Below are 25,429 nucleotides of genomic sequence, written 5' to 3' on the forward strand. Positions count from 1 at the left end.
CAACACAAATAACAACCACTTCTAAAGTATGGGGTATGTGGTGGAGATGGGCAGGTTTTGAGGAGGCAACACAATTAACCACCACTTCTCAAGTATGGGGTATGTGGTGGACATGGGCAGGTATTGAGGAGACAACACAAATAACAACCACTTCTAAAGTATGGGGTATGTGGTGGAGATGAGTAGGTATTGAGGAAACAACACAAATAACAACCATTTCTAAAGTATGGGGTATGTGGTGGATATGGGCAGGTATTGAGGAGACAACACAATTAACCACCACTTCTCAAGTATGGGGTATGTGGTGGAGATGGGCAGGTATTGAGGAGACAACACAAATAACCACCACTTCTCAAGTATGGGGTATGTGGTGGAGATGGGCAGGTTTTGAGGAGGCAACACAAATAACAACCACTTCTAAAGTGTGGGGTATGTGGTGGAGATTGGCAGGTATTGAGGAGACAACACAAATAACAACCACTTCTAAAGTATGGGGTATGTGGTGGAGATGAGTAGGTATTGAGGAAACAACACAAATAACAACCACTTCTAAAGTATGGGCTATGTGGTGGAGATTGGCAGGTATTGAGGAGGCAACACAAATAACAACTACTTCTAAAGTATGGGGTATGTGGTGGAGATGTGCAGGTATTGAGGAAACAACACAAATAACAACCACTTCTAAAGTATGGGGTATGTGGTGGAGATGGGCAGGTTTTGAGGAGGCAACACAATTAACCACCACTTCTCAAGTATGGGGTATGTGGTGGACATGGGCAGGTATTGAGGAGACAACACAAATAACAACCACTTCTAAAGTATGGGGTATGTGGTGGAGATGAGTAGGTATTGAGGAAACAACACAAATAACAACCACTTCTAAAGTATGGGGTATGTGGTGGATATGGGCAGGTATTGAGGAGACAACACAAATAACCACCACTTCTAAAGTATGGGGTATGTGGTGGAGATGGGCAGGTATTGAGGAGACAACACAAATAACAACCACTTCTAAAGTATGGGGTATGTGGTGGATATGGGCAGGTATTGAGGAGGCAACACAAATAACAACTACTTCTAAAGTATGGGGTATGTGGTGGAGATGGGCAGGTATTGAGGAAACAACACAAATAACAACCACTTCTAAAGTATGGGGTATGTGGTGGAGATGGGCAGGTTTTGAGGAGGCAACACAATTAACCACCACTTCTCAAGTATGGGGTATGTGGTGGACATGGGCAGGTATTGAGGAGACAACACAAATAACAACCACTTCTAAAGTATGGGGTATGTGGTGGAGATGAGTAGGTATTGAGGAAACAACACAAATAACCACCACTTCTAAAGTATGGGGTATGTGGTGGATATGGGCAGGTATTGAGGAGACAACACACATAACCACCACTTCTAAAGTATGGGGTATGTGGTGGAGATGGGCAGGTATTGAGGAGACAACACAAATAACAACCTCTTCTAAAGTATGGGGTATGTGGTGGAGATGAGTAGGTGTTGAGGAAACAACACAAATAGCAACCACTTCTAAAGTATGGGGTATGTGGTGGAGATTGGCAGGTATTGAGGAGACAGCACAAATAACAACCACTTCTAAAGTATGGGGTATGTGGTGGAGATTGGCAGGTATTGAGGAGACAACACAAATAACCACCACTTCTCAAGTATGGGGTATGTGGTGGAGATGGGCAGGTTTTGAGGAGGCAACACAAATAACAACCACTTCTAAAGTGTGGGGTATGTGGTGGATATGGGCAGGTATTGAGGAGACAACAGAATAACCACCACTTCTAAAGTATGGGGTATGTGGTGGAGATGGGCAGGTATTGAGGAGACAACACAAATAACAACCACTTCTAAAGTATGGGGTATGTGGTGGAGATGGGCAGGTATTGAGGAGACAACACAAATACTGTACTGTAACAACCACTTCTAAAGTATGGGGTACATGGTGGAGATGCATGGGCAGGTATTGAGGAAACAACACAAATAACAACCACTTTTAAAGTATGGGGTATGTGGTGGATATGGGCAGGTATTGAGGAGACAACACAAATAACAACCACTTCTAAAGTATGGGGTATGTGGTGGAGATGGGCAGGTATTGAGGAGACAACACAAATAAAGACCACTTCTCAAGTATGGGGTATGTGGTGGAGATGGGCAGGTATTGAGGAGACAACACAAATAACAACCACTTCTAAAGTATGGGGTATGTGGTGGAGATGGGCAGGTATTGAGGAGACAACACAAATAACAACCACTTCTAAAGTATGGGGTATGTGGTGGAGATGGGCAGGTATTGATGAAACAACACAAATAACAACCACTTCTAAAGTATGGGGTACGTGGTGGAGATGTATGGGCAGGTATTGAGGAAACAACACAAATAACAACCACTTTTAAAGTATGGGGTATGTGGTGGAGATGGGCAGGTATTGAGGAAACATCACAAATGACAACCACTTCTAAAGTATGGGGTAAGTGGTGGAGATGGGCAGGACTTGAGGAGATAACACAAATACTGTACTGTAAAAACCACTTCTAAAGTATGGGGTACGTGGTGGAGATGTGCAGGTATTGAGGAAACAACACAAATAACAACCACTTCTAAAGTATGGGGTACGTGGTGGAGATGCATGGGCAGGTATTGAGGAAACAACACAAATAACAACCACTTTTAAAGTATGGGGTATGTGGTGGAGATGAGTAGGTATTGAGGAAACAACACAAATAACAACCACTTCTAAAGTATGGGGTATGTGGTGGAGATGGGCAGGTATTGAGGAAACAACACAAATAACAACCACTTCTAAAGTATGGCCATCACATGTTCCTTCACATTACATGAATAACTTCTTAAATTTGGGTGTGAATAATATTATCCTGTGCAGCGCTGCAACATAGGGTTTCCTTAGCAGTAGACCAACACTGATGTTAACTTGACTCATTGATTGTTTCTTGGCAGCAGACCAATCCTGATTTGAAATTTATTCATTGATTGTTTCTCAGCAGCAGACCAACACTGATTTTAACTTTACTCATTGTTTCTTGGCAGCAGACCAATCCTGATTTGAAATTTATTCATTGATTGTTTCTCAGCAGCAGACCAACACTGATTTTAACTTTACTCATTGTTTCTTGGCAGCAGACCAATCCTGATTTGAACTTTACTCATTGATTGTTTCTTAGCAGTAGACCAACACTGATTTTAACCTTATTCATTGACTGTTTCTTAGCAGCAGAACAACACTGATTTTAAGTTTACTCATTGATTGTTTCTACTCTTTTGCTGGTGCAAATGAGCCAGACTAGTTTTGAGCCCTGATGATCATGTGTGTGAATGTTATTTCACAGAATGTAAAATGTCACTATTCTTGCCACAATATTTTATTACATATCACTTGTCATAAATTATGTTCCCTCCTGGAAGATAGGGTAAAAGACCCTCCTTTACACGCAAAACAACTAAAAAGAGACACCAATTTTAGATGAGTACTGCTACATATAGTTTATTAACTGACTCTCTGACTTCAAGGTAAAATTACTTCAGAAATCTGAAATGAAAACTGGAACTGTAATGTATGTTAATGACAAATGTTAATGAATGAGATTCAAACTTCAAGGTTGTTATAATAGTTAGGTGGGACGGTCAGAGAATTAAGTGGGGCAGTCAGAGAATAAAGATGGCCGACAGCCAGTAGACCAGAATAAACAGAATCCTATTCATTCACATACATCAGGTCAATAAGAAAAACACAGCACAAACAAAATTAAACAAATACACTACATTTCCCTAGTACTAGCTACCTTTCTTCAACAAGAAATAGTTACAGTTAGTTTAATTTATGCACACTGCATCACAACAAGGACGGTGTACACCCAGGTCAGAGGTCACTGGAATGTTACTATGGGCAGTTGTTTATGCTCTGCCGGCCTAGGAGATTGTCTATAGGTGTCTTTAAGGGATACTTCCCTGACATCATACACACACAAAAATTCCAGTGTTTGACTACAATAGAGGGTTCTTGAACTCAGTGGCGGAGTGTCCATACAGTCAGGGGGGGCGGGGGAATGACAGACTCAAATGGACTGCTGGCGCCCTTTTCAGCTTTTTACCACTTTTTACTTATTCGCGATTATTGACTTTTTTATTGCGCTCTCATCTACCTATTGACATCTGTCACATTTTTTTGGCGATGACACCTACTTATTTGCAAATTATGTGCAAATTAGCCAGGCCCTGAAAGGGTCATTTCCGGCGATCTAGGGAGTATCTTTACTCAAAGTATTTGTACGCTCCGCGCCAACCCATGGTGGTGCTCCGCTTAGATAGTGTCGGAAGCGCCCATACAGACCATTCTCGCCCCCCTTGACCAATACCCCTAGCTCCGCCACTGCTTGTACTAATATTGGATCTAAAAATAAAGTATGAAGTTAATCCAGGCTATACTTTGGATGTTATTCTACAGCTTACCAGTTTCATGAAACTTTAATTCAATATGTGTACTGAAGATGCACACAATTTCATGGGTGCTCCACAGTTACTCCCTTTGCTGTGCGATTAATATCCAGGTCATGATGTGAGAGGGGTTGGGGCAGAGAGGAGGGGGTGTGGTTTGCTTTACCAACAATGAGTACCTCCCATGACAATTATACAATGCCTTATTTATGACACAACCCTAAAAATACCCACGAAAGTTCCAAAAGACAAGAAGGTGTTGCCTTATCCAAGCTCTGAAATAAATTATGCACAATCTTAGTTTTCTGTTGTCATAAAATCATAATCTTGTGTCCTTTACACCCAATTATGTTTTCTAGCTTAAATATTCAGCTGATTTAGGTTATTGACAAAAAGTTAAGTTTCATAAACTTTGTCCTTAGAATATGTTTATGATTAATGGAATCATATTAAAACGATCAGGCAGATGTTTACAAATGGAGATGAAGGACTAGTTCTTTGGAGGAGTGTGTGTGTTGCTGCTTGTTATATCTTCGTTGGTGAAATGACAACATGATTGATTGGTTAAACATCCTCAATATTACAGCTCACTGTCGGGAGTTTCAACAAGATTCATAAAATACATGATACTCTAGATATTAATTTTCAGCCATATTTACCAACGAGGCCAGGTAACTATAGAGATTGCTAGCTTAGCAGATTCATTCAAAACTTTTTGAGTTGATTCATTGTCAACAGATAATGCAGAAAGTGAATTCTTCAGGGTAATCATCAAGCGCCAGTCAAAAGGTTTGTGAACCAAATAACTTGAGCAGGATAAGGGTGAACATCCCCCTAAAGTAGATACTGAGAGGTCGGAGTTATATATCAAAAGAAGCAGTTTCTCCAACTCTGTGATAAGATACAGTGGCTGCAACAGTTAATTATCCTTTTTAGAATGATTGATATCAAATATTCTCTCAAGATGCTTATTCAGGAACATTCCACTTGGATCCAGTTTTTCTCTTATGGCACAAAATTTACCCCACTCTGGATACATTTTGCAAAAGTCCTTCCCAGTGACACCATGATCCTGCAAAGATGAAAAGAAATGATAAAGGCATTGAAGACTTGCCCCAAACCGCTTGCAGCCATCTGAAAAAGTTAACTATCCGTTGCTTGCAAGTGACGTTTTGTTCGTGTCGCTACAAAATGCAGACAGTACAGTAATGAAACGTGATACCTTGTTAACTTTAGCTGGACCTGAGATGTCCACTATGGTGGTGTCTAACACTTCTTTTACACCTCATTCGAAACTAGGCCAGATTACCGCCATTAGACGTTTCTTTTTGCGCAAGTCTTCACACCCTTTAAGTCACCTCATTGAATGTCTTTAATAAGTATTCTGTCAGCAATGAAATTAATATAACATCGAATGGTACAAGATCGAACCGAGAGCCCTAAGTACAGCACAGAGTGACCGTTGGTTTACATCAAATTAACCAGAGGGAAACCCCTCCCAGTGGTTACTAGCCTTTAAATACACATGCAGCACAAGAGTAGTTTGCAAGCTAATATCGCTGGCTGAAGTTCATACTACAGATGGAGAGCAGTATACTCTAAACAGAGTCAGTGCTTACATGGTTTCATGACAGGAATTGTGTGGCATAATACCACAACAATGAAAGAAAGACAGAGGGACATTGTTTGATTGATCATTTATTTTGCATGCTCACTCTAGCAACAAAGAGCTGAATTTGCATTTGTAATAGTTGACCTGATAAAATCCATTGATATTTTGACCTCTGCTGACCCCAAATGACCTTTGACCTCCACTCCCCCAAAAAAAGGGTTCTTGTACACACTATAACAAAGACATATGCCAAATATGAGCTCGGATATCACGTTTACAAGGTTTGTTTATAAGGCATAACAGAGTGTGTTGACCCCAAATGACCTCTGACCTCCACCTAAAACAATACAGTTCTTGTACTCATTATAGAGAAGCCACATCCAGAATACTAGAGCCATTCAAGTTTCCTACCTGGAGATATCCTGTTTACAAGGATTTCAAGTTTAGACCTCTTGTGACATTGAGTTCTGACAATGAGCTCTGACCTACATGAAATTGTGTTAAAACTTAACACCGCATAAAGCTATTTACCATGCATATATGAACTCCTTGATATTCAGGTTCTGGAGATACAGCAGTTTTGAGATTTCACATTTTGCCATCTGCTTCCTCCAATGACCTTTGACCTCCACTCAAAACACAAAGGGTTCTTTAACTCATTATGGGGAAGCAACATGCCAAATATGAGAACTGCAGAGGTTACCTATGTTGAGATATCGTGTTTACAAGCTAGGGCATCCCATAGACAAATACGCACACACATGCATACACACAAACGCCAACTTGACTGCACAGGTTACTTGCCTGCCTACGGCAAGTAACCAAAATCATATTTGCAAATCTTTGCATTTGAATATTTTAGAAAAGTTCAGGAACCTTGACATAAGCTATGCTTATTAAATAGTCAAGACACCTAATGAGAAAAGAATAACGGAAAGACAGACAGAGACATACCCCAATCCCCTTCGCTCCCCCCAACCCCCCACCCACTCCCAATAACTTAAAAGGGGCTAGTTTATATCATGATGCAGTAAGTCAGTTTAGCTTTCCTTGAAATTAATTTAGTGAAGAAGAAATCTGCATATGATAGTCCTTTGTAATTCCAGTAGGTAGAGCCACAAAAGTGTACAGTCATAGTTTATACAGAGTAAACATATTTACAAGGTTTTCACAAGTGACCTTTTGGCCTCCACAAAAACAATATGTTAATTTTAGGCTACTTACTTAGTAAATCAACTTAGTGACCAAGCTGAACACATCTAATTCTTGTGCAACCAACTTAGCCAGAAAAAAAAAAACTAATTTAAGGGTAAACTAAGTAGTATTTTTTTGTATTGTATATCGTCATTTGTGGACCATCGAGGTCTTTTGATTTCATGTAATAGAAAAGCAGAGGGAGTAAATTTCAGCCAATTTGAGTGTTCTTTTTTGTTAACCCCATTTAGGTCCCTTATGTTATGGGATCATTTAACTCTCGGCCTGACCCACCCGTGACACATACGACCCTTATGTTGTGGGGTCATTCACCCTGTGACAGAGGGTGTGATGCTTTTATCAACTGCAATTACATTTCGAACACAGGATAGTTGGCATTTGTTGGCAAACCAAATGCTGAATGCTTAACATATGCTGAATATTAAGATTGCATATACATACCTTAGCCCAGTGAGGGCGCCCTCCCGCTTTCTTCACAATGTCTTGAAACAAATTCCAATAGCTATCATTCGATGAATTGATACCGTAAGGCCTAAAGAGAGGAAAGGAAACTGTTACTATCAATCCATAGCCTTAATTCATTACACCACTAAGAATCAATATCAAACTGTGATTGTCCTTCCCTCCAACTTCAAACAATAACACAAAGCCAGAAGGCTTAGTGATTCCTTGCCTGATAAGCTTCTATATGGAATAATCTGATTGGATAGAGCAACTCAGGAAAATGTGTCCTAAAGTCAAGTACCAGAACATCAGAAAAGAGTTCCAGATAACTTGATAATTGCATAACTTGACCATTGCAAATATAATTAGCTTTATTGTTGGAACACTTTGGGATCTGGTGAACTCAATTGACCGTTGCTAAAATAGGGTTCTTGCACAAATTAAGGTGCATCCACATATCAAATATATCAGAAAGTAATTGCTTTAAAGTTATTGTGTTTATAAAGATTGCAGACTTCTGTTGACCTCAAGTGACCTTTGACTTCCACAGATAAAAAAAATATGGTTCTTCTATTCAATAAGGTGCATCCATCTATTACATATGGAGCTCATCCAACCTCTACTCTGTGAGTTAACATGTTTACAATGCTTTCAGACTTTGACGTCTGTGGACCTCCAATGACATTTATCCTCCACCGAAAACAGTGAGTTTCTTTAGCTCAGAGTTTTTTTTACATGAACGAGTTTTACACCTAATTTATCTGTAAGAATTAGAAACATTTGTCAATGACAAGAGCTTGCCCATTGATACATAATATTGACTGTTACTTTGATTATTACTTTGATGAGTGTACTGTAAACCTTGATGAATGTTACCATATTATGTTCATTTACCTGTAATATTATTCATTGCACTTCATTACATAGGAGAATGTAGAGACAAGCCAATTCCCCTCAAGATATTAAGTGCATATCTCGATACAGGGCTTGCACATCAATATCTTACCTGAAATGGACAATATTGATGAAACAACTATCCCTTTTGTGACAGGGACTGATCAATCCTTCATCTGCTTTAGCAAATCTAACTTCCAATGGGAAGTGTGCTGCAATCTCAGGATTAAGACTCATCTTGGATTTTAACTCACGAAGAACATCTGCCGTCTTCTCTCTGTAACCATAGTGAAGAAGTGAATGTATTGCCATGATCATTTCAGAGCCCCCCACCCCCACCCCCACCCCCCAAGAAAACAAGAAACACATGCACAAGAATCTACAGAATCATTTAAAAGGGCAGCTTATATGTCTCAAAACCTATTGCCATTATAAACAACACCAACGACAACAACAGTAATAGTATAGGATTTATAATGCACACACAATAATAGCATGTGCTGCTAGATATGGCCAGGGAGTTGTTATGAAATGACAACTCCCTGATATGACTGAAACCTTTTATGTGCACAGTTATGATTCCTGGCATGAGAGAAGTATGTTGTGTGAAATGCTGTATTTAACACCAAAAGAATTTTTTTCTCAATGCATCTTCTGTGTAAGTGTCACATATTATTTTCTGTATTTCACAATGCAATACTTGGATATTTGGATACATTTTGCAAAGCACACTACTGTACTACTACTTGCAATAGCAGTTTATGTGTCTGTACGTCCTATTACAGTTTATGTGTCTATATGTCCTATTACAGTTATGTGTCTATACGTCCTATTACAGTTTATGTGTCTATACGTCCTATTACAGTTTATGTGTCTATACGTCCTGTTACAGTTTATGTGTCTATACGTCCTATTACAGTTTATGTGTCTATACGTCCTATTACAGTTTATGTGTCTTTAGTCCTGTAACAGTTTATGTGTCTATACGTCCTATTACAGTTTATGTGTCTATACGTCCTATTACAGTTTATGTGTCTATACGTCCTGTTACAGTTTATGTGTCTATACGTCCTGTTACAGTTTATGTGTCTATACGTCCTGTTACAGTTTATGTGTCTATACGTCCTATTACAGTTTATGTGTCTATACGTCCTGTTACAGGTTATGTGTCTATACGTCCTGTTACAGTTTATGAGTCTATACGTCCTATTACAGTTTATGTGTCTATACGTCCGATTACAGTTTATGTGTCTGTTACGTCCTATTACAGTTTATGTGTCTATACGTCCTATTACAGTTTATGTGTCTTTAGTCCTGTTGCAGTTTATGTGTCTATACGTCCTATTACAGTTTATGTGTCTATATGTCCTATTACAGTTTATGTGTCTATACGTCCTATTACAGTTTATGTGTCTTTAGTCCTGTTGCAGTTTATGTGTCTATAGGTCCTATAACAGTTTATTTGTCTATACGTCCTGTTACAGTTTATGTGTCTATACGTCCTGTTAGAGTTTATGTGTCTATACGTCCTATTACAGTTTATGTGTCTATACGTCCTGTTACAGTTTATGTGTCTATACGTCCTATTACAGTTTATGTGTCTTTAGTCCTGTTGCAGTTTATGTGTCTATAGGTCCTATAACAGTTTATTTGTCTATACGTCCTGTTACAGTTTATGTGTCTATACGTCCTGTTACAGTTTATGTGTCTATACGTCCTGTTAGAGTTTATGTGTCTATACATCCTATTACAGTTTATGTGTCTATACGTCCTGTTTCATTTTATGTGTCTTTAGTCCTGTTACAGTTTATGTGTCTATTCGTCCTATTACAGTTAATGTGTTTATAAGTCCTGTTACAGTTTATGTGTCTATGCGTCCTATTACAGTTAATATGTCTATATGTCCTATTACAGTTTATGTGTCTATACGTCCTGTTACAGTTTATGTGTCTATACGTCCTATTACAGTTTATGTGTCTATACGTGCTATTACAGTTTATGTGTCTATACGTCCTGTTACAGTTTATATGTCTATGCGTCCTATTACAGGTTATGTGTCAATACGTTCTGTTACATTTTATGTGTCTTTAGTCCTGTTACAGTTTATGTGTCTATACGTCCTGTTACAGTTTATGTGTCTTTAGTATAGTATTTGACCCTTACAATGTTTCTAATGAGAATGGAAGCAAGACCTTTTGTAGTATGTGCTGTATGCTACTCACAGAAATGACAATGTCCTAATGTAGGACGTTCTCTCCCACTAATAATCAAGTAGCTTGACCAAATATATTGCAGGAAATTATTATATTCAGATGATAGATAAACAGATATGAGCAACATGTCATTATGAATAAATTCTTACAGTGGAATGGCCCATTCAGTTACATCTTGGGAATAGAGGCAGTAGTATGTAAAAAGGTTGTACATTGCATCAACTCTCTCCACTGTACTGTCACAAAGGAGACGAAACATCATTTGGTTCACAAACGGCTGCACCCGAGGGAAGAGGCAACTGTAAGATAAAAGTATTTCAATCAACATAGCTAGTGACAACTATCTGATCTTCTATTAAGTAGTCTAGAACAAATTGCTATGAGTAAGCAAGCAATTTCCTTCCATTTAGAGTAAAACAACTTCACTACACATAACATGTAGCAGATAGCCATCAACAAACATATTTGCATAAGTTTAACAGATTCAAGAGGATGTTTAACATGGCAAGGTAATTCCTTACCAAACATAAAGCTCACAAAATTTCAAGTGGAAAGAGTAAAATCAGAGGGAACCATCGCAGTGGTTAAGTTGCCATTCAATACATTTCATATGCAGCACAAGAGTAGTTTGCGAGCTAATAACCCTGGCTGAAGTTAATACCACAGATGGAGAGCAGTATAATTCTAAACAGAGTCAGTGCTTTACATGGTTTGATGACTGGGAATCGTGTGACATAATACCACAATGATGAAAGAAAGACAGAGGGACATATTTTGATTGATAATTTATTTTGCATGCTCACTCTAGCAACAAAGAGCTGAATTTGCATTTGTTATGTAAACCTAATGAGATCTATATGATATTTTGACATTTGAACCTCGGCTGGCCCCAAATGACCTCTGACCTCCACCCAAAATAATAGGGTTCTTTTACTCACTATTGGAAAGACACAGCCAAATATGAGCTATGTGATGTAACCTATCTTGGGATATTATGTTTACAAGGTTAGTGGCTTTACAGAGTATGACCTTTGATGACCCAAATGACCTTCACCAAAAACAATAAGGTTCTTGTACTCATTATAGAGAAGCCACATGCAAAATATGAGAGCCAATAACGAAAGATATCGTGTTTACAAAGATTTCAAGTTTTGACCCCTTGTGACCTTAAATGGACCCTCACCTATATCAAATTGTAAAAAAACTTTCACTACATAAGGCTATCATACCATGCATATATGAGCTCCCATGTTGTTCAGGTTCTGGAGATACAGCGGTTTGGAGACTTTCAAATGTTGCCCTCTGCTGACCCCAAATGACCTTTGACCTACACCCAAAACAATAAGGTTCTTGAACTCATTATGAGAAAGCCACATGCCAACTATGAAAACTGCAGATGTTACCTACCTTGAGATATCATGTTTACAAACTAGGTCGTCACATATATGTCACATACATACACACACACAACACCCATAATATTAAACACTTGTACATATCACATATGCATCACATCTGCAAAGCTTGCTTTTGCCATTAGTATTTATTTAATCTACCGGCGAAAGCCAACACATACCCAATCCACATAGAGAACTCGTGGAGGTGATGGCCAATCAGCCTGTCCCAGAACCAGCTGAAGTTATTCTTAACTGGCTGGTGCTTGGTCCGTATGTCATGATAGACTACAACCTTCTCAGTGTGCGGGTACCAGAAAAACTTAGCGTGATCATACTCTTCAAGGAATGTATCCAGCCGGGTGAGAATCTACAAGTAGAAGCAGTACGAAGCAATATGACAGACTGCTGATAACTTGACTAAACTAGATTTGACCTCAAATTACATCATATGCAAGGACCATCAAGGCCATGTCCATTCCATAAAATCTAACCAAACTACCTTTAATATCTCCAACTTTTGTACATGGTACTTGTTCTTCCTGTTCTAATTCATATCTTCAATGCAGTAATACTAAACTCTCCTAGTTATACTACTATGCCTGTGACATAGGGGAGGGGAGGGGGTTGCATAATTTGTGCACCTCCTTGTACTCCCTTATCAGTGAGAATTACCCCCCCCCCCACACCCCCTCAACAATCACTAATGCTGCATATGGCAGAAGTGTATTAACTATTCGCCTTTTTTTTTAACTGGTGCTCTCTCCTGGGCTGGAGCTGCTGCTATGTATCATACTGTATATTAAATACAATAAATATCAGTTCTTTAATAATTCCCTTTTATTAATAGAGAAACCTTACCTCTTCGAAGGTGCTTGGTTTGGCGATTGAGTGTAATTGGAAAGCTTCGTGGCATTGTAGTGTTATCTCTAAGATAATACCTAGACATCCAATGCTACAAACAGCTGCTCGAAATATCTCTTCGTTCTCCTCCTCAGAGCAATCTATAATGTCACTATTTGCAGTGAGCAACTTCAGACTCCTTACCTTGAAAAGAATAAAATAGAAATTTAAAGCTTGGCACACAAACAGCAAGCTTTATAGGGTACTATCATTTAGATGTGGCTTGGACAGGAATAGGAATGGGAAATTCAAATACCAGTCTGGGTATTCAAATCCCAACCCCAGGGGAGGGGTCTTTGACAAAATTGAATACATTAAGAGTGTTTTGGCTTATAAATATACACAATAGTCTATATTTTTTAGCTTTTCAAACAGATGAATTTATTTCTCATCAGTATGTATCTTGAGATGTCTGTAGTGGTTACCAACTAGTGCTGATAGTCGACTCATTCTTTTGTAGTCGATTAATCGCATAGCTCTTCTCGCGATTACTGCGATTACTCGGTAACAGTTATGATGTCACCACTGTCATTTTTACATTGCAGAAAATACAGTCAAAACAAATCTTTCCCCATGGTGCACTGTCTTTATTTTTTCTTTGGGGTCTTAACGTGAAGTGTCTAAATCATGTTAAACATCTACCAAACAAAAACTGTGAAAACTTTTCATCTACAACGTTTCTTAACAAGAGCCCAAGGGCACTGTGGTTCCTTGCTTGGGGTATATGACAATACACATAATATTATCAAGCAAGATTGGGCTCAAATAGTCCAAGTAATTGTGGTCCTACATGTTCCCATAAAGTAACCAACACTATAGCCAACACTTTTGTGATCACAAAATGTGATCAGATTTTTTATCAAAAGGCACTTTTGAGATCTAAATATGGCGTCGAAAATGTAAGAAATATAAGAGACCTACAAGCATGTCAACAGATATGATAACATTGGTGACCTCAGATGACATGACCTTTAAGTTTCAAAATGTTCCACCACCCCATTCACAACTTGTCCCAAAATATCAACCATGTCACACCTTGGCATTGAGATTTAAATGCATTAAATGTCAAAAAATTAACTTTGAACTTGTATACATAACTTCACACACAAAGGTCACCCGGAGGTCAACCAATTGACATTTTTGATCGGTGAGACCTAAATAGAGCATGACTGTAAAAATTCAAACATTTTTTCTTTGCCCATTTGCGGGTCGACAATTGGATTACATTGAAGCAACTCCCAACCCTAACGGACAATTTGTTCTCAAGTTATCGCAAAAATACTAGTTTTTTATCATAAATTGACCTTTGGTGACCTTGTATCACACCGTTAAGCTTGAAAATATTCCCCTATACCATTTGCAACTACTTCAAAAGTATCAACCTTGTCACACCTTGGAACTGGGAGTTATTGCATTAAATGTCTGAAAATTAACTTTGACCTCATATAACTTCGCACACGAAGGTCACACGGGGGTCAACCCATTGACATTTATGATCAGAAGGTACCTTTAACATCTGAAAATAGCATCGAAACTGTAAAAATCCCCAAAACACGAAAAGGTCACCAGAGGTCAAATTGAGGTCAAGGGTCACCCAGATGCGGGTTGACAACTGGATTACATTGAAGCAACTCCCAACCTTAACGGACAGTTCGTTCTCAAGTTATCACAAAAATACTAGTTTTTTATCATTAATTGACCTTTGGTGACCTCGGATCACATGACCGTTAAGTTTGAAAATATTTCCCTATACCATTTGCAACTTGTCTCAAAATATCATCTGTGTAACACCTTGGTACTGGGAGTTATTACACTAAATGTCTGAAAATTAACTTTGACCTCATATAACTTAACATACAAAGGTCACCTTGGGTCAACTTATTGACATTTTTGATTGATGAGACCTAAATTAGAGCATCAAACTATACAAATTCAAACATTTTTTTCTTTGCCCATTTGCTATCCCCAAAATACTAGTTTTTTAACATTAATTGACCTTTGGTGACCTCGTATCACATGACCGTTAAGATGGGAAGGTACCTTTGATATCCAAATCTAGCATCAAACCAAACATTTTCTTTTTTGCTCGTTTCCTCCCAAAATAAGCACATTTTTTCTAATGTGACCTTTGACCTTTTGACCTTGGTTTCAGATGTAGTTTAATCTCCTGATTCCAAAAAAAAAACGACAAGTCTGTACAACCATCCTAACTCCTACCGAAAAACTTTGACCCCATATAACTTCGCACATAAAGGTCACACAGGGTCAACCTGATGACATTTATGATCAGAAGGTACCTTTGACATCTGAAAATAGCATCAAAACTGTAAAAATCCCCAAAAACATGTAAAGGTCACCACAGGTCAAATTGAGGTCAAGGGTCACCCAGATGCGGTTCAACGATTGGATGACATTGAAGCAACTCCCAACCCTAACGGACATTTCGTTCTCAAGTTATCGCAAAAATACTAGTTTTTTATCATTAATTGACCTTTGGTGACCTCAGATCACATGACCGTTAAGTTTCAAAATATTGCCCTAACCAGTTCACAACTTGTCCCAAAATATCAACCTTGTCGCACATTGGCACTGGGAGTTATTGCAGTTTTAGTATTTTGGGTTTTTGGACCATAACTGACCTTTGGTGACCTTTGTGGGCATCAAAAACAATAGGGTTCATCTACTCACTATGGGCCACCCACCCACCAAGTTTGATCATGATCAGTCAATCCCTTGTTGAGTTATCGTGCATACAAGCTTAAGCGTCACACACACACACACACGCACACGCACACATACATGTATAGGCTCCCAAATGGGGACAACTGCTCAACACAGGAGAATTGGGGACATGATGATATAACTTTGTACTTCCTACTGCTTGCGTAAAATAGCTCTTAAATAATATTAAAGGTACCAGCTTAACACTAAAATCTGTTTCTTGTCCATTTTCTATGAATTATTGAACTTGGTTCTACACATACCATGTGGGGACACACTGTGTCACCTAACTGGGGACTTGGTGTGTCACTTAACTGGGGACTTGGTGTGTCACCTAACTGGGGACTTGGTGTGTCACCTAACTGGGGACTTGGTGTGTCACCTAACTGGGGACTTGGTGTGTCACCTAACTGGGGACTTGGTGTGTCAGCTAACTGGGGACTTGGTGTGTCAACGAATTGGGGACTTGGTGTGTCAACAAATTGGGGACTTTCATTAACTGGAGAAACCCAGTGTCAACTAATTGGGAACACACTGTATCGACCAACTGGGGAGACACTGGTTGCTCAACTGCAGTGGGGACAAACTTTCCTCGTGTCATGCAAAAGAAACAACTTGAAACAAACTGTGTAACATGTCAAAGCATCACCACACCAAAATCAAAGGTGACTCAAAAATGGGGCAAATTCTTTGATTCTATGATAAAATTCCATTATTGCTATGAAGTAGTTTGTACACCAAAACATCCAATGTCTTTGCCCATTTAACACCTTCTCAACTTTAATATTTACATGGGTGGATTAAGGCAAGACGGTCCAAGGGTTTATAGTGCATTCATTGAACACATTGAATAGTAAAAAGTAGCAGTATACACAGTGCATGATGCACAATAAAACTTTATTAAATGAACTTTCAACAAAAAAAGGTGCATTCTACAGTTTTCAGGAATTCCTAAAACAAAATGTTTTGACTGATTGCTTTTATGTCTGTTGCCTGGTAAAATACAGTTTGCAGACATTTCCCTATAAGAATAGCATAGTTAAACTGATGCTGTACACTACCAGTATTTGTACTATGTATATGCAAATGGAAGTGTGAGTACAGTACTTTAATTTCAGTCTAGAAGTGAAACAATTTGATATGAAACATACAGAAGCATTAAAACTGCCTCTCAACAAATAATGCTCAAAAATAATTAAGCTGTGTACCCCTACATTAAAGATTAAGCAAACTGTTTTGTAAAACAGTTTCCATGACAGACTAGAAAGACTGTGGCATTTGTTCCTGAGCTCCTTTCTGCACGAACAACAACAATGAAATCTGTCTAACAATCAACAAACATGAATTTAACAAACAAGGAATAAAACATTAACCAAGAGCACTAAAACATTCACACTTTGATGCCAACATCAGGCTAGAGCTGAAAAGACTGTCAACATAGCTACTTAACAGATTAGAAAGTCTGTGGCATTTGTTCCTGAGCTCCTTTCTGCATGAACGACAACAATTAAATCTGTCTAACAATCAACAAACATGAATTTAACAAACAAGTAATAAAACATTAACCAAGAGCACTAAAATATTCACACTTTTATGCCAACATCAGGCTAGAGCTGAAAAGACAGTCAACATAGCTACTTAGCAGATTAGAAAATCTGTGGCATTTGTTCCTGAGCTCTTTATTCCATAAACAACAACAATGAAATCTGCCTAACAAGTCAATAAACATGAAGTTAACAAACTAGTAATATATGAACACAGTAAAGTTTGACCAATTCTAATACCACTTTTTGTTAGCCCTTCCAGAGTGATTTCTTATGAAGTCTTTAATATTGGTCCACTTCCGTCCATCAAAACAACTGTACTTTTCCATCACCCTATCAATAGCTGTCTTTCCAGGCAATTGGTTTAATGCTATTTCTCGTCTGAATTCCTTTAAAACTACTTTTTTCTCATCTTCTGTCCATACCCTTCTTTGGTATTTTCTCCCTGAAAGGACAACAAATATATACATTACAATGTGGTGCTTTTGAAAATTACACCTCAATGTTGCCATGTGATAGTTTACAATATAAAGAAACAAATCACATCAAAATGTTTTGAGGTTGGTCTCCAGCATAAATTGCAATCTGTCTAGTATATTCCTCATATTTTGTTGTTTAAATAAAACTAAAAAAATACAAATTTTAAATGGTTTGTTTTATTTATGAACAATATTACCTTTCTTCATACTGGGTGGTTCTTCTCCTTCGGAATTAGTGCTTTCAAAAGTGGTGCCATTAGCTTGATGCAGAGACCCTACACTTCCCATGCTGCCCTCATCTCTACTTGTGTCCTCCTCCTCCTCTTCCTCCTCCTCATCACTATCATCTGTATCATCAGATGATTCTATGTTGTCAATTTCTGTTGAAATAAAATCAATGACTGCTTAGATTTGTAGTACAGACAGCACCACATAAACGTAGCGTAGAAAACACAGGTTAGATAACGACAAGTACCATTCCTTGCATCAAAGACACACCTTAGCCCACAGAATTACAACTTGATAAACACTTTTTAAAGTATCACCTTAGATGATTACCAATTATTTAAAAAGGCAATTAAATTATTGATATATCAAGTTTTACAGTTCTTTAGCAGGTATACATTCTCCTCACTTCAGTATTTCTAATGTAAACTTTACAAATCAGCTTCAAAAGTCCTATTTGAACTTTGGCCCTGGGCCGTGCCTTGTGCTACGTCTTGACATAATTTTGTCTGGAATCAAGAAGAAGGTTGATAGTGTCTATTACATATTACCCAGGGAGCCCAAGAAAGCAGACAGCACAACTTTTTCCAAACTACGTAATTCAGAATGTTTATATAATATATATCAACATTAAAATTTACCGACTAAATTCTAAGGAGACTTAATTATCATCTTTACAATTATTAAGTAAGGTGACTGAATCCAACAATGAGCTCATAGCATAACTTGGCCAAGCTACTAAATTTGAAAAGATTATACTAATTTCATGACTATAACATGATGCATCTAATCTTATGATAACATGTCACACCACAATATTCCCCTTGAAAAGAAAGGAAGGTTAATTACCTCAGAAGTGCAATACATTTGCTCCATTCATTTCACATAGCTTCAATTCTAGTATCTGTAACACATATACATGCAGCTATAACTCTTTAAGATTAACTTTTCTATACATATCCTCAATATTCAGGTTACATAAAAATGAATAAAGAACAATAGAATGAAAAGTCTGGTCATCGAATACTAAAAAGCACCATGCAGACAGAAAGTCACAAAAGCGGTATACATATCTTGCAATGCCAAAATCATGACAAAATGTCAGTACTGCTTCCAATGTTTCAGTGTTTGATATGATGAAGTGCCCAACAACTGCCTCATGATTTATCCAATGGGCAGACATGATTTAGATCCTACTAACAATAACATCCTACTGAGATCTAAATTAACTAGCTAAAAAAGTTACTCAACTTTCCTTATGTGTATAATGCTGCAGCTATCATCTGAAGCCTGACTTAAAACTAGTGATGTTACACACAAACTGGTCTAACCCATGTGGTATAATGTATTAGATCATATAGACCTACTGTTAATTTCCTACTATGCACACACTATGCTAGTAAGTAGTATGTATGCACAACTGGATCCTAACCTATATGACATTAAGTACAATGGTAGCACATATGGCTTCCACAATGTACAGTAGGCTAGTCTATTAGAGGCCTATAATAGAAGTTCATAAACGAACAAACTGGAAATTACAAAAATAATTGGGGACACTGCACAGGATTATGATAAGTAAAGAGTAACTTACTCACTGGATCTATTTTCCTTCAGAAGATTCTGTCTCCGTCTCATGAAAGCTGGATGTTAGTAGCTAGCTGCATATTGTAGTTATCTCAGGTACAGTAGGTACTACAGTTATCTTTGTGGCAGTACATGAAATTCGAACACAGTAAGCATGCTGCAGTACAGTGTGTATGTTTGCTGATCTCACAGCAATGTAAATTGGGGACATGGTCCACTGTCAGTATTGTCAAAGTAGACACACCCCATATGATTGGGGCTCATCAATTGGGGACATTTGGTCACTAATTTAACCAGCTTCAAGCAGTCACATGACATGAAATTCTTGCACATAAATGGGGACAACACCTTGACACACGCCCCACCAGTTAATGACACAAAGTGACACAGCTAGGCTGTAATGAATGCACCCAATGGGGACTGTCACAGATATTGCTCAAACTTTAAAAAATACTTTCATTTGGCGGGAACTTCCAAAATCTGCACTTAACCCAAACGGGGACGTCCCCGATTGGTAGTATGTCCACACTTGGAAGGTGTGTCATCATGTAAATGTCCCCAGTTGCCAGCGGGTACATACGCACACACACACACGCCAACCTGAATACATAGGTTCCTTTGCTTTCAGCAAGGAACCAAAAACCTTCATAGTTAATCAAAAACTTTCGAATTAATCTTACAGGCTACTACAACTACTAGCACTAATAAAAGCAAACAGGCAAACAATGAATAGATGTAACACCTTGTAGTGGTGTGATGATTAGTATGCAAAAGTTTTCTGTAAAAGGGCGTTCAACGTTCTAGGCTAGGCTCTAGCCGAGCGCGATAGCAGGCACATATTTGCGCATTGAAATTAAACTACACCACACTCGTTCAGACATCCGATAAATGTGAACCAGGTCGGTAATGAAGTTATTGTAAACATGTTTGAAGAAATGACAAATACTTTGGCAATCGTAAAAGATTACTAATGATGAATTTGCAATTATGCGCAATGATTAAACATTGCAAGGACTGAATGTTGCACTGCAGAACAATCGTATTACTGACAAGTAAACAAATGAATCTAACCGAAGTAGGTGCTTGCTGATTTTTTACACAGCACAGAGCTTAGTGTAGCATTGTGAGAACCACATACCTTTGCCATATTTGCTGACAAACTGCTTTAGTGTTGTTTTTGATAGGTTAGGCTATTTTTCAAAAGCAGAATATGTGTAGTGCTAGCTTGTAGTCGAGTAACAGCAACTTAGGTTTTGAGCGCGATTAATCAAACTTCCAAAGTGTAATCGCGACTACTGGCGATTAATCAATAACGACTATCAGCACTATATTACCAACACCTATCATCATGTTAGGTAACCTGTATAAAAAGTTGCTTCAGCAGTCATGTAAAGATTAAATCACTGGCTAAAATGAAGGTGCCTGCCTTTTTTTCTCATTCTCTCTCTTTCATTTTATTTTTCATACCTTTTTTAAAATTACTTTGTTATTATTATTTGTGAAGGTTGATAGCACAGCTGGCCATTAGATGCTATAACACCCAACAAATGAAACGTAAGGAGTTGGTGCTTGGGATGAGACTATCCTTCACAGACAAACTTAAATAAATTACCCAGACAACAAAACTGCTGTGTGGTTTCAATGATGCTACATGAATAATCTTATATGAATGTGACACACTAGACTGTAGGGTGAAGCCAGGATGAACAACATACTTCAATCTAAGTAGTACAGCAAAATGCATTGAGATATGACAAACAATATTCACATTGGCAGCTGATGACCGAGATGGACCTTTCCTTGTATTCAGCATACAGATTGATCTCTACCAAAGACAACATGCTTCTTCTACTCAATGTGTACACCTACAATCCGTACAATTAAGCAGACACCGGGCGATTTTTACTCCCTGGTCCCCGAGATTTTTCAACTTGTTTGCCTCTAAAACATTTTCGTAAACAACGCCTGGTCATTTCCCCAATGTTACTGCATCCAAACCTGAAGTTTTATTTTGCACTGAATCTCGAGAATTGCAAAATACGATGGAAAACTTCAGAAGCAAAGATATAACACAGATGGTTCACAATGATATCGTCCATTCCAAAAGCTTTGTACATGTACCAAGTTCATTACACACTTTTGTGCCTCTCCAAAAAGTTATCGACACACTTAAGTCAATAAAGATTTGGTCGAGACTTCTGATTCTTATCTACGGATGCCCTTAAGCTAATTTCCAATTGCCGACAGCCTCTCCTATTCTTGTGAGTCGTAACGCACATGTTATCTCACAGGCTGGTCGATGAGAGATACGGTAGATTATAAAACAAGGTTTCCACAATTTGATCCCTGGTGACTCCAAATGACCTTTGACCTCCACAAAAAAATATGCTTCTTTTACTTAACGTGTCCTACTACATATTAAATATGAGATTGGTCCAAGCTTCCCTTCTTTAAGATATCTTGTTTACAAGGTTTTCACAGTTTAACCCCTGATGACCCCCAAATGACCTTTGACCTCCACCATTAACAATTAGGAATCTTGAACTCAGCGTGGGTCACAAGTTCTGCATACTACATATGAGACTGGTCCAAGCTTCCCTGTTAAGATATTGTGTTTACAAGCAAGGTGTCTCACAAACTCACCCACACACGCACCCACACATGCACCCACACACGTACCCACACGCACACCCACTCATCCGCCTGCATGACTGCAAAGGTTATGATTATCATCGAAACCAATGACAGGCTGCAACGTTTGCTGACCAATCAAGGCCGAGCTAATACTAAGAAAGTAATAATGGTACCTACGTGAGTTTCTACCACACTTAATTCCTTGACACATAGCTCATGGTGGCATTCATACACATTTCTAAGACACCATACTGTTTCCTGTGATATAGGGAATATTTGATAGTACATGAGTTCCAAAGATAGCATACTATTTCTTTTTACTCACATATGCCTTTATGAGTGTACTTACATAAGATTGTGTAATATCACACTATATCCTTGCGACATAAGATTTCATAGTGTTACTTACATAAGATCCTAGGTTACCATAATGTTTTCCAGTTGCATGGGTACCACTACTAATAGCTCCAGCTATAGTTGGTTCACCTACAGCCGGGCATCTAAAACAAAATACACCCAAAAAAAAAAAACACATTCAATTTTGTCAACTCGAAGGCACAAGCCACTTCTCATCAAGTAAAAAGGACAAAGGTATTTCTTTACGAACAATACTGATACAATGACGTATGCTTGCATTAACATGTCACAACTTTACGTTGCACAAAAAGAAAATTGTGTTTAATAGTTTCGAAGTTGGTACTGAATATATATTTTATTATTAGCTAAACACAACATATAGGTTTTGAACATCTTTCAGTTAATCGTTGTCACCACTGTTGTCAGCACATTAAAAGGCAAACCCTATCAACTTGCCTCTTTGTCCTTTTTTACTTTGTGAACGAAAGGACCCCTAATAAATACAATATTTTACTTTGTTCATATTCTGACTTACAACTGAAGATATATGCTAAACATATCTGGCTGGCCAGTAAATATGACAGCTTAAAGGGTGTGAAGACTCGCGCAAAAAGAAACATCTAATGCCAGTATTCTGACCTAGTTTCGAATGAGGTGTAACAGAAGTGTTAGACACCACCATCGATCCCAGAAAATACACACACAGCTTGCTACCGTCGGTAATTAGACACTAGTGTACAATCAGTACGTACAGCTGCGGTCAATACCCACAGCACAGTGTATAAACGATACAGTGATGGACATCTCAGGTCCAGCTAAAGATAACAAGGTATCACGTTTCATTACTGTCTGCATTTTGTAGCTACACAACAAAACGTCAGTTGCAGGCAACAGAAAGTTAACTTTTTCAGATGGCTGCACATGGTTTGGGGCGAGTCTTCAATGCCTTTAAGGAATAGATCTACATCTTTGTTTTCTATATCAATCATTGATATATAAATGACCATCTGGTAGTTGGTGATTAAAGCGACGATCTAAACTGTTTACTTTCCATGTTATACTCACACTGGTAAGGCCATCTTGTACTTAGGAAGGATGTCAACAGCTAATGTCTTCAATGAGCAGCCTGCCTGGACGGTCACCTGACACTGAACTTCATCAACCTGTGTAGAAGGTATCAATGATCACAACATACAATGAAGCAGTTCACCAAAGCATATATACATATATCTGATTAACAGGTTGAGAGAAAATAACATTTGAAACTTTCCACACGCATTTTTCAGGATACGTATATTTCAAGTTTCGCAAAACATTAGCTAACTGTGCAAGTGCAGTGTGTAACGAACACTAACATTTCGCTAGAAAACATTTAATATTCATATTGCTAGTAAACATTTAATATTCATATTGCTAGTAAACATTTAATATTCATATTGCTAGTAAACATTTAATATTCATATTGCTCTCTCAGAAAGTCAGATTATGAAAACAATTTGAAAATTGCTTTGCTTGTGTAAATGGCCAGACCTGTTCCTTCTGATTATGAACCACATTTCAACACGGCAGAATTACAAGAAAGAGAAAATAATGGACTTAGCGATGACGATGAGAACCAAAACGTAGGCCGAGACGAACAGCTTAGGCCTAATGTTGTTAGGCTCGGTAATATGGACTGGTGTGACTGTGGTTTGTGCAACATTATGCCGAAAGAAGTAGAGTGCATTTCTTGCAAATGTCTGGTTTCTTCTTCGGATGTGGAAACCAAAACTGTGATTTCTTTACTCCGGAAGAATGACTGTTACAACCGAACGCCTGACAGTACGGCATTTTGTTGGGCTTCACTTCGAGTAACGTTGGGCCTATATGTAGGCTACGTACGTACGTCAGTACATTTTTCATATGCAGAACAACCTAGACAGTATAAGTATAGCCTATCATACACATACACCTCGTGTCTGGATGTTGAAGTTAAAAGCAAGTTGTCCGCATAGTACGTCATCCGTGACCCAGGTCACAGGTATTTGCATATTTATGGCGATCTCCAGCGATTTTGTTTAATCAACCTCAATGAGCGCCATCGTCGCCATTCTCAACTTTCAAAGTTCTTGGGATCAAGAAGTGGTTCATTTTAAAGCCTATATTTAAATCAACAATTAGGATCATGATTGCGTGCTGCCTTCAATTCCCCTTTAAGTTTATTTCATCACAGTATTTCGCCACCATGTAGATACTTCTGCTCCTCTGAAGAACAGAGAGAAATATCTGGCCATTTCAGCCAGAGCAGAATAATAAACTAAGTTGCTTCCTTCTTTGTTTTTCTTCTTTTTTTGAACAGTTTTTGTGTATTCAGCCAAAGTTGCCTTTATTGTACCCATATAATTAACATAAACTCACATTGATAACAGCTTCCATGTTCTTTAGATAGATCATGTACTCATCACCGCAGGCGATATCGTTGGGTGAATGTCCATATCCTCGTACTTTTATTCTTTTTCCTTCTTGTCTTGCTTTGTCTATAATCTGTATGAGATGAGACCTATAACTTGTGAAGTCTTGAAAGAAAACTTATTTTTAATTTTTCATACATGCAGAAATGCTAACCTGAAATACAATGTGGTAAAGACTACAGAACTTTGTTTCACATTTCAAGTCCACCAAATTAGTTGTATCTCCCCTCCCCCCCCCCAAAAAAAAATGACCAAAGATATGTATTTTTTATGACCAATGTTA

General features: G+C 38.2%; 1 protein-coding gene and 1 long non-coding RNA gene across 8 annotated transcripts in view; both read right to left on the bottom strand.

Annotated features, from left to right (window-relative positions):
• Positions 1-3,508: 3,508 nt before the first annotated feature.
• Positions 3,509-25,429, bottom strand: part of LOC139984054 (L-gulonolactone oxidase-like) — a 30,463-nt gene continuing 8,542 nt past the window's right edge. For all 7 annotated transcript variants that reach the window (XM_071997721.1, XM_071997720.1, XM_071997719.1 and 4 more), the window contains exons 3-11: positions 25,094-25,219; positions 23,762-23,859; positions 22,749-22,839; positions 13,108-13,293; positions 12,429-12,616; positions 11,002-11,151; positions 8,752-8,916; positions 7,743-7,833; positions 3,509-5,546 (exon numbers count right to left, since the gene is read on the bottom strand). In XM_071997721.1, the coding sequence (XP_071853822.1) occupies positions 5,394-5,546; positions 7,743-7,833; positions 8,752-8,916; positions 11,002-11,151; positions 12,429-12,616; positions 13,108-13,293; positions 22,749-22,839; positions 23,762-23,859; positions 25,094-25,219 (1,248 nt within the window). In that variant the 3' untranslated portion in view covers positions 3,509-5,393. The remainder of the gene's footprint in view (positions 5,547-7,742; positions 7,834-8,751; positions 8,917-11,001; positions 11,152-12,428; positions 12,617-13,107; positions 13,294-22,748; positions 22,840-23,761; positions 23,860-25,093; positions 25,220-25,429) is intronic.
• LOC139984058 (uncharacterized) lies at positions 15,186-20,341 on the bottom strand. The gene is made up of 3 exons (XR_011798918.1): positions 19,713-20,341; positions 18,091-18,273; positions 15,186-17,859 (listed from the first exon to the last, which is right to left on the bottom strand). It is a non-coding gene; the product is annotated as an uncharacterized lncRNA (long non-coding RNA).

The sequence above is a fragment of the Apostichopus japonicus genome, chromosome 17 (genome assembly GCF_037975245.1).
Source record: "Apostichopus japonicus isolate 1M-3 chromosome 17, ASM3797524v1, whole genome shotgun sequence".
NCBI lineage: Eukaryota > Metazoa > Echinodermata > Holothuroidea > Aspidochirotida > Stichopodidae > Apostichopus > Apostichopus japonicus.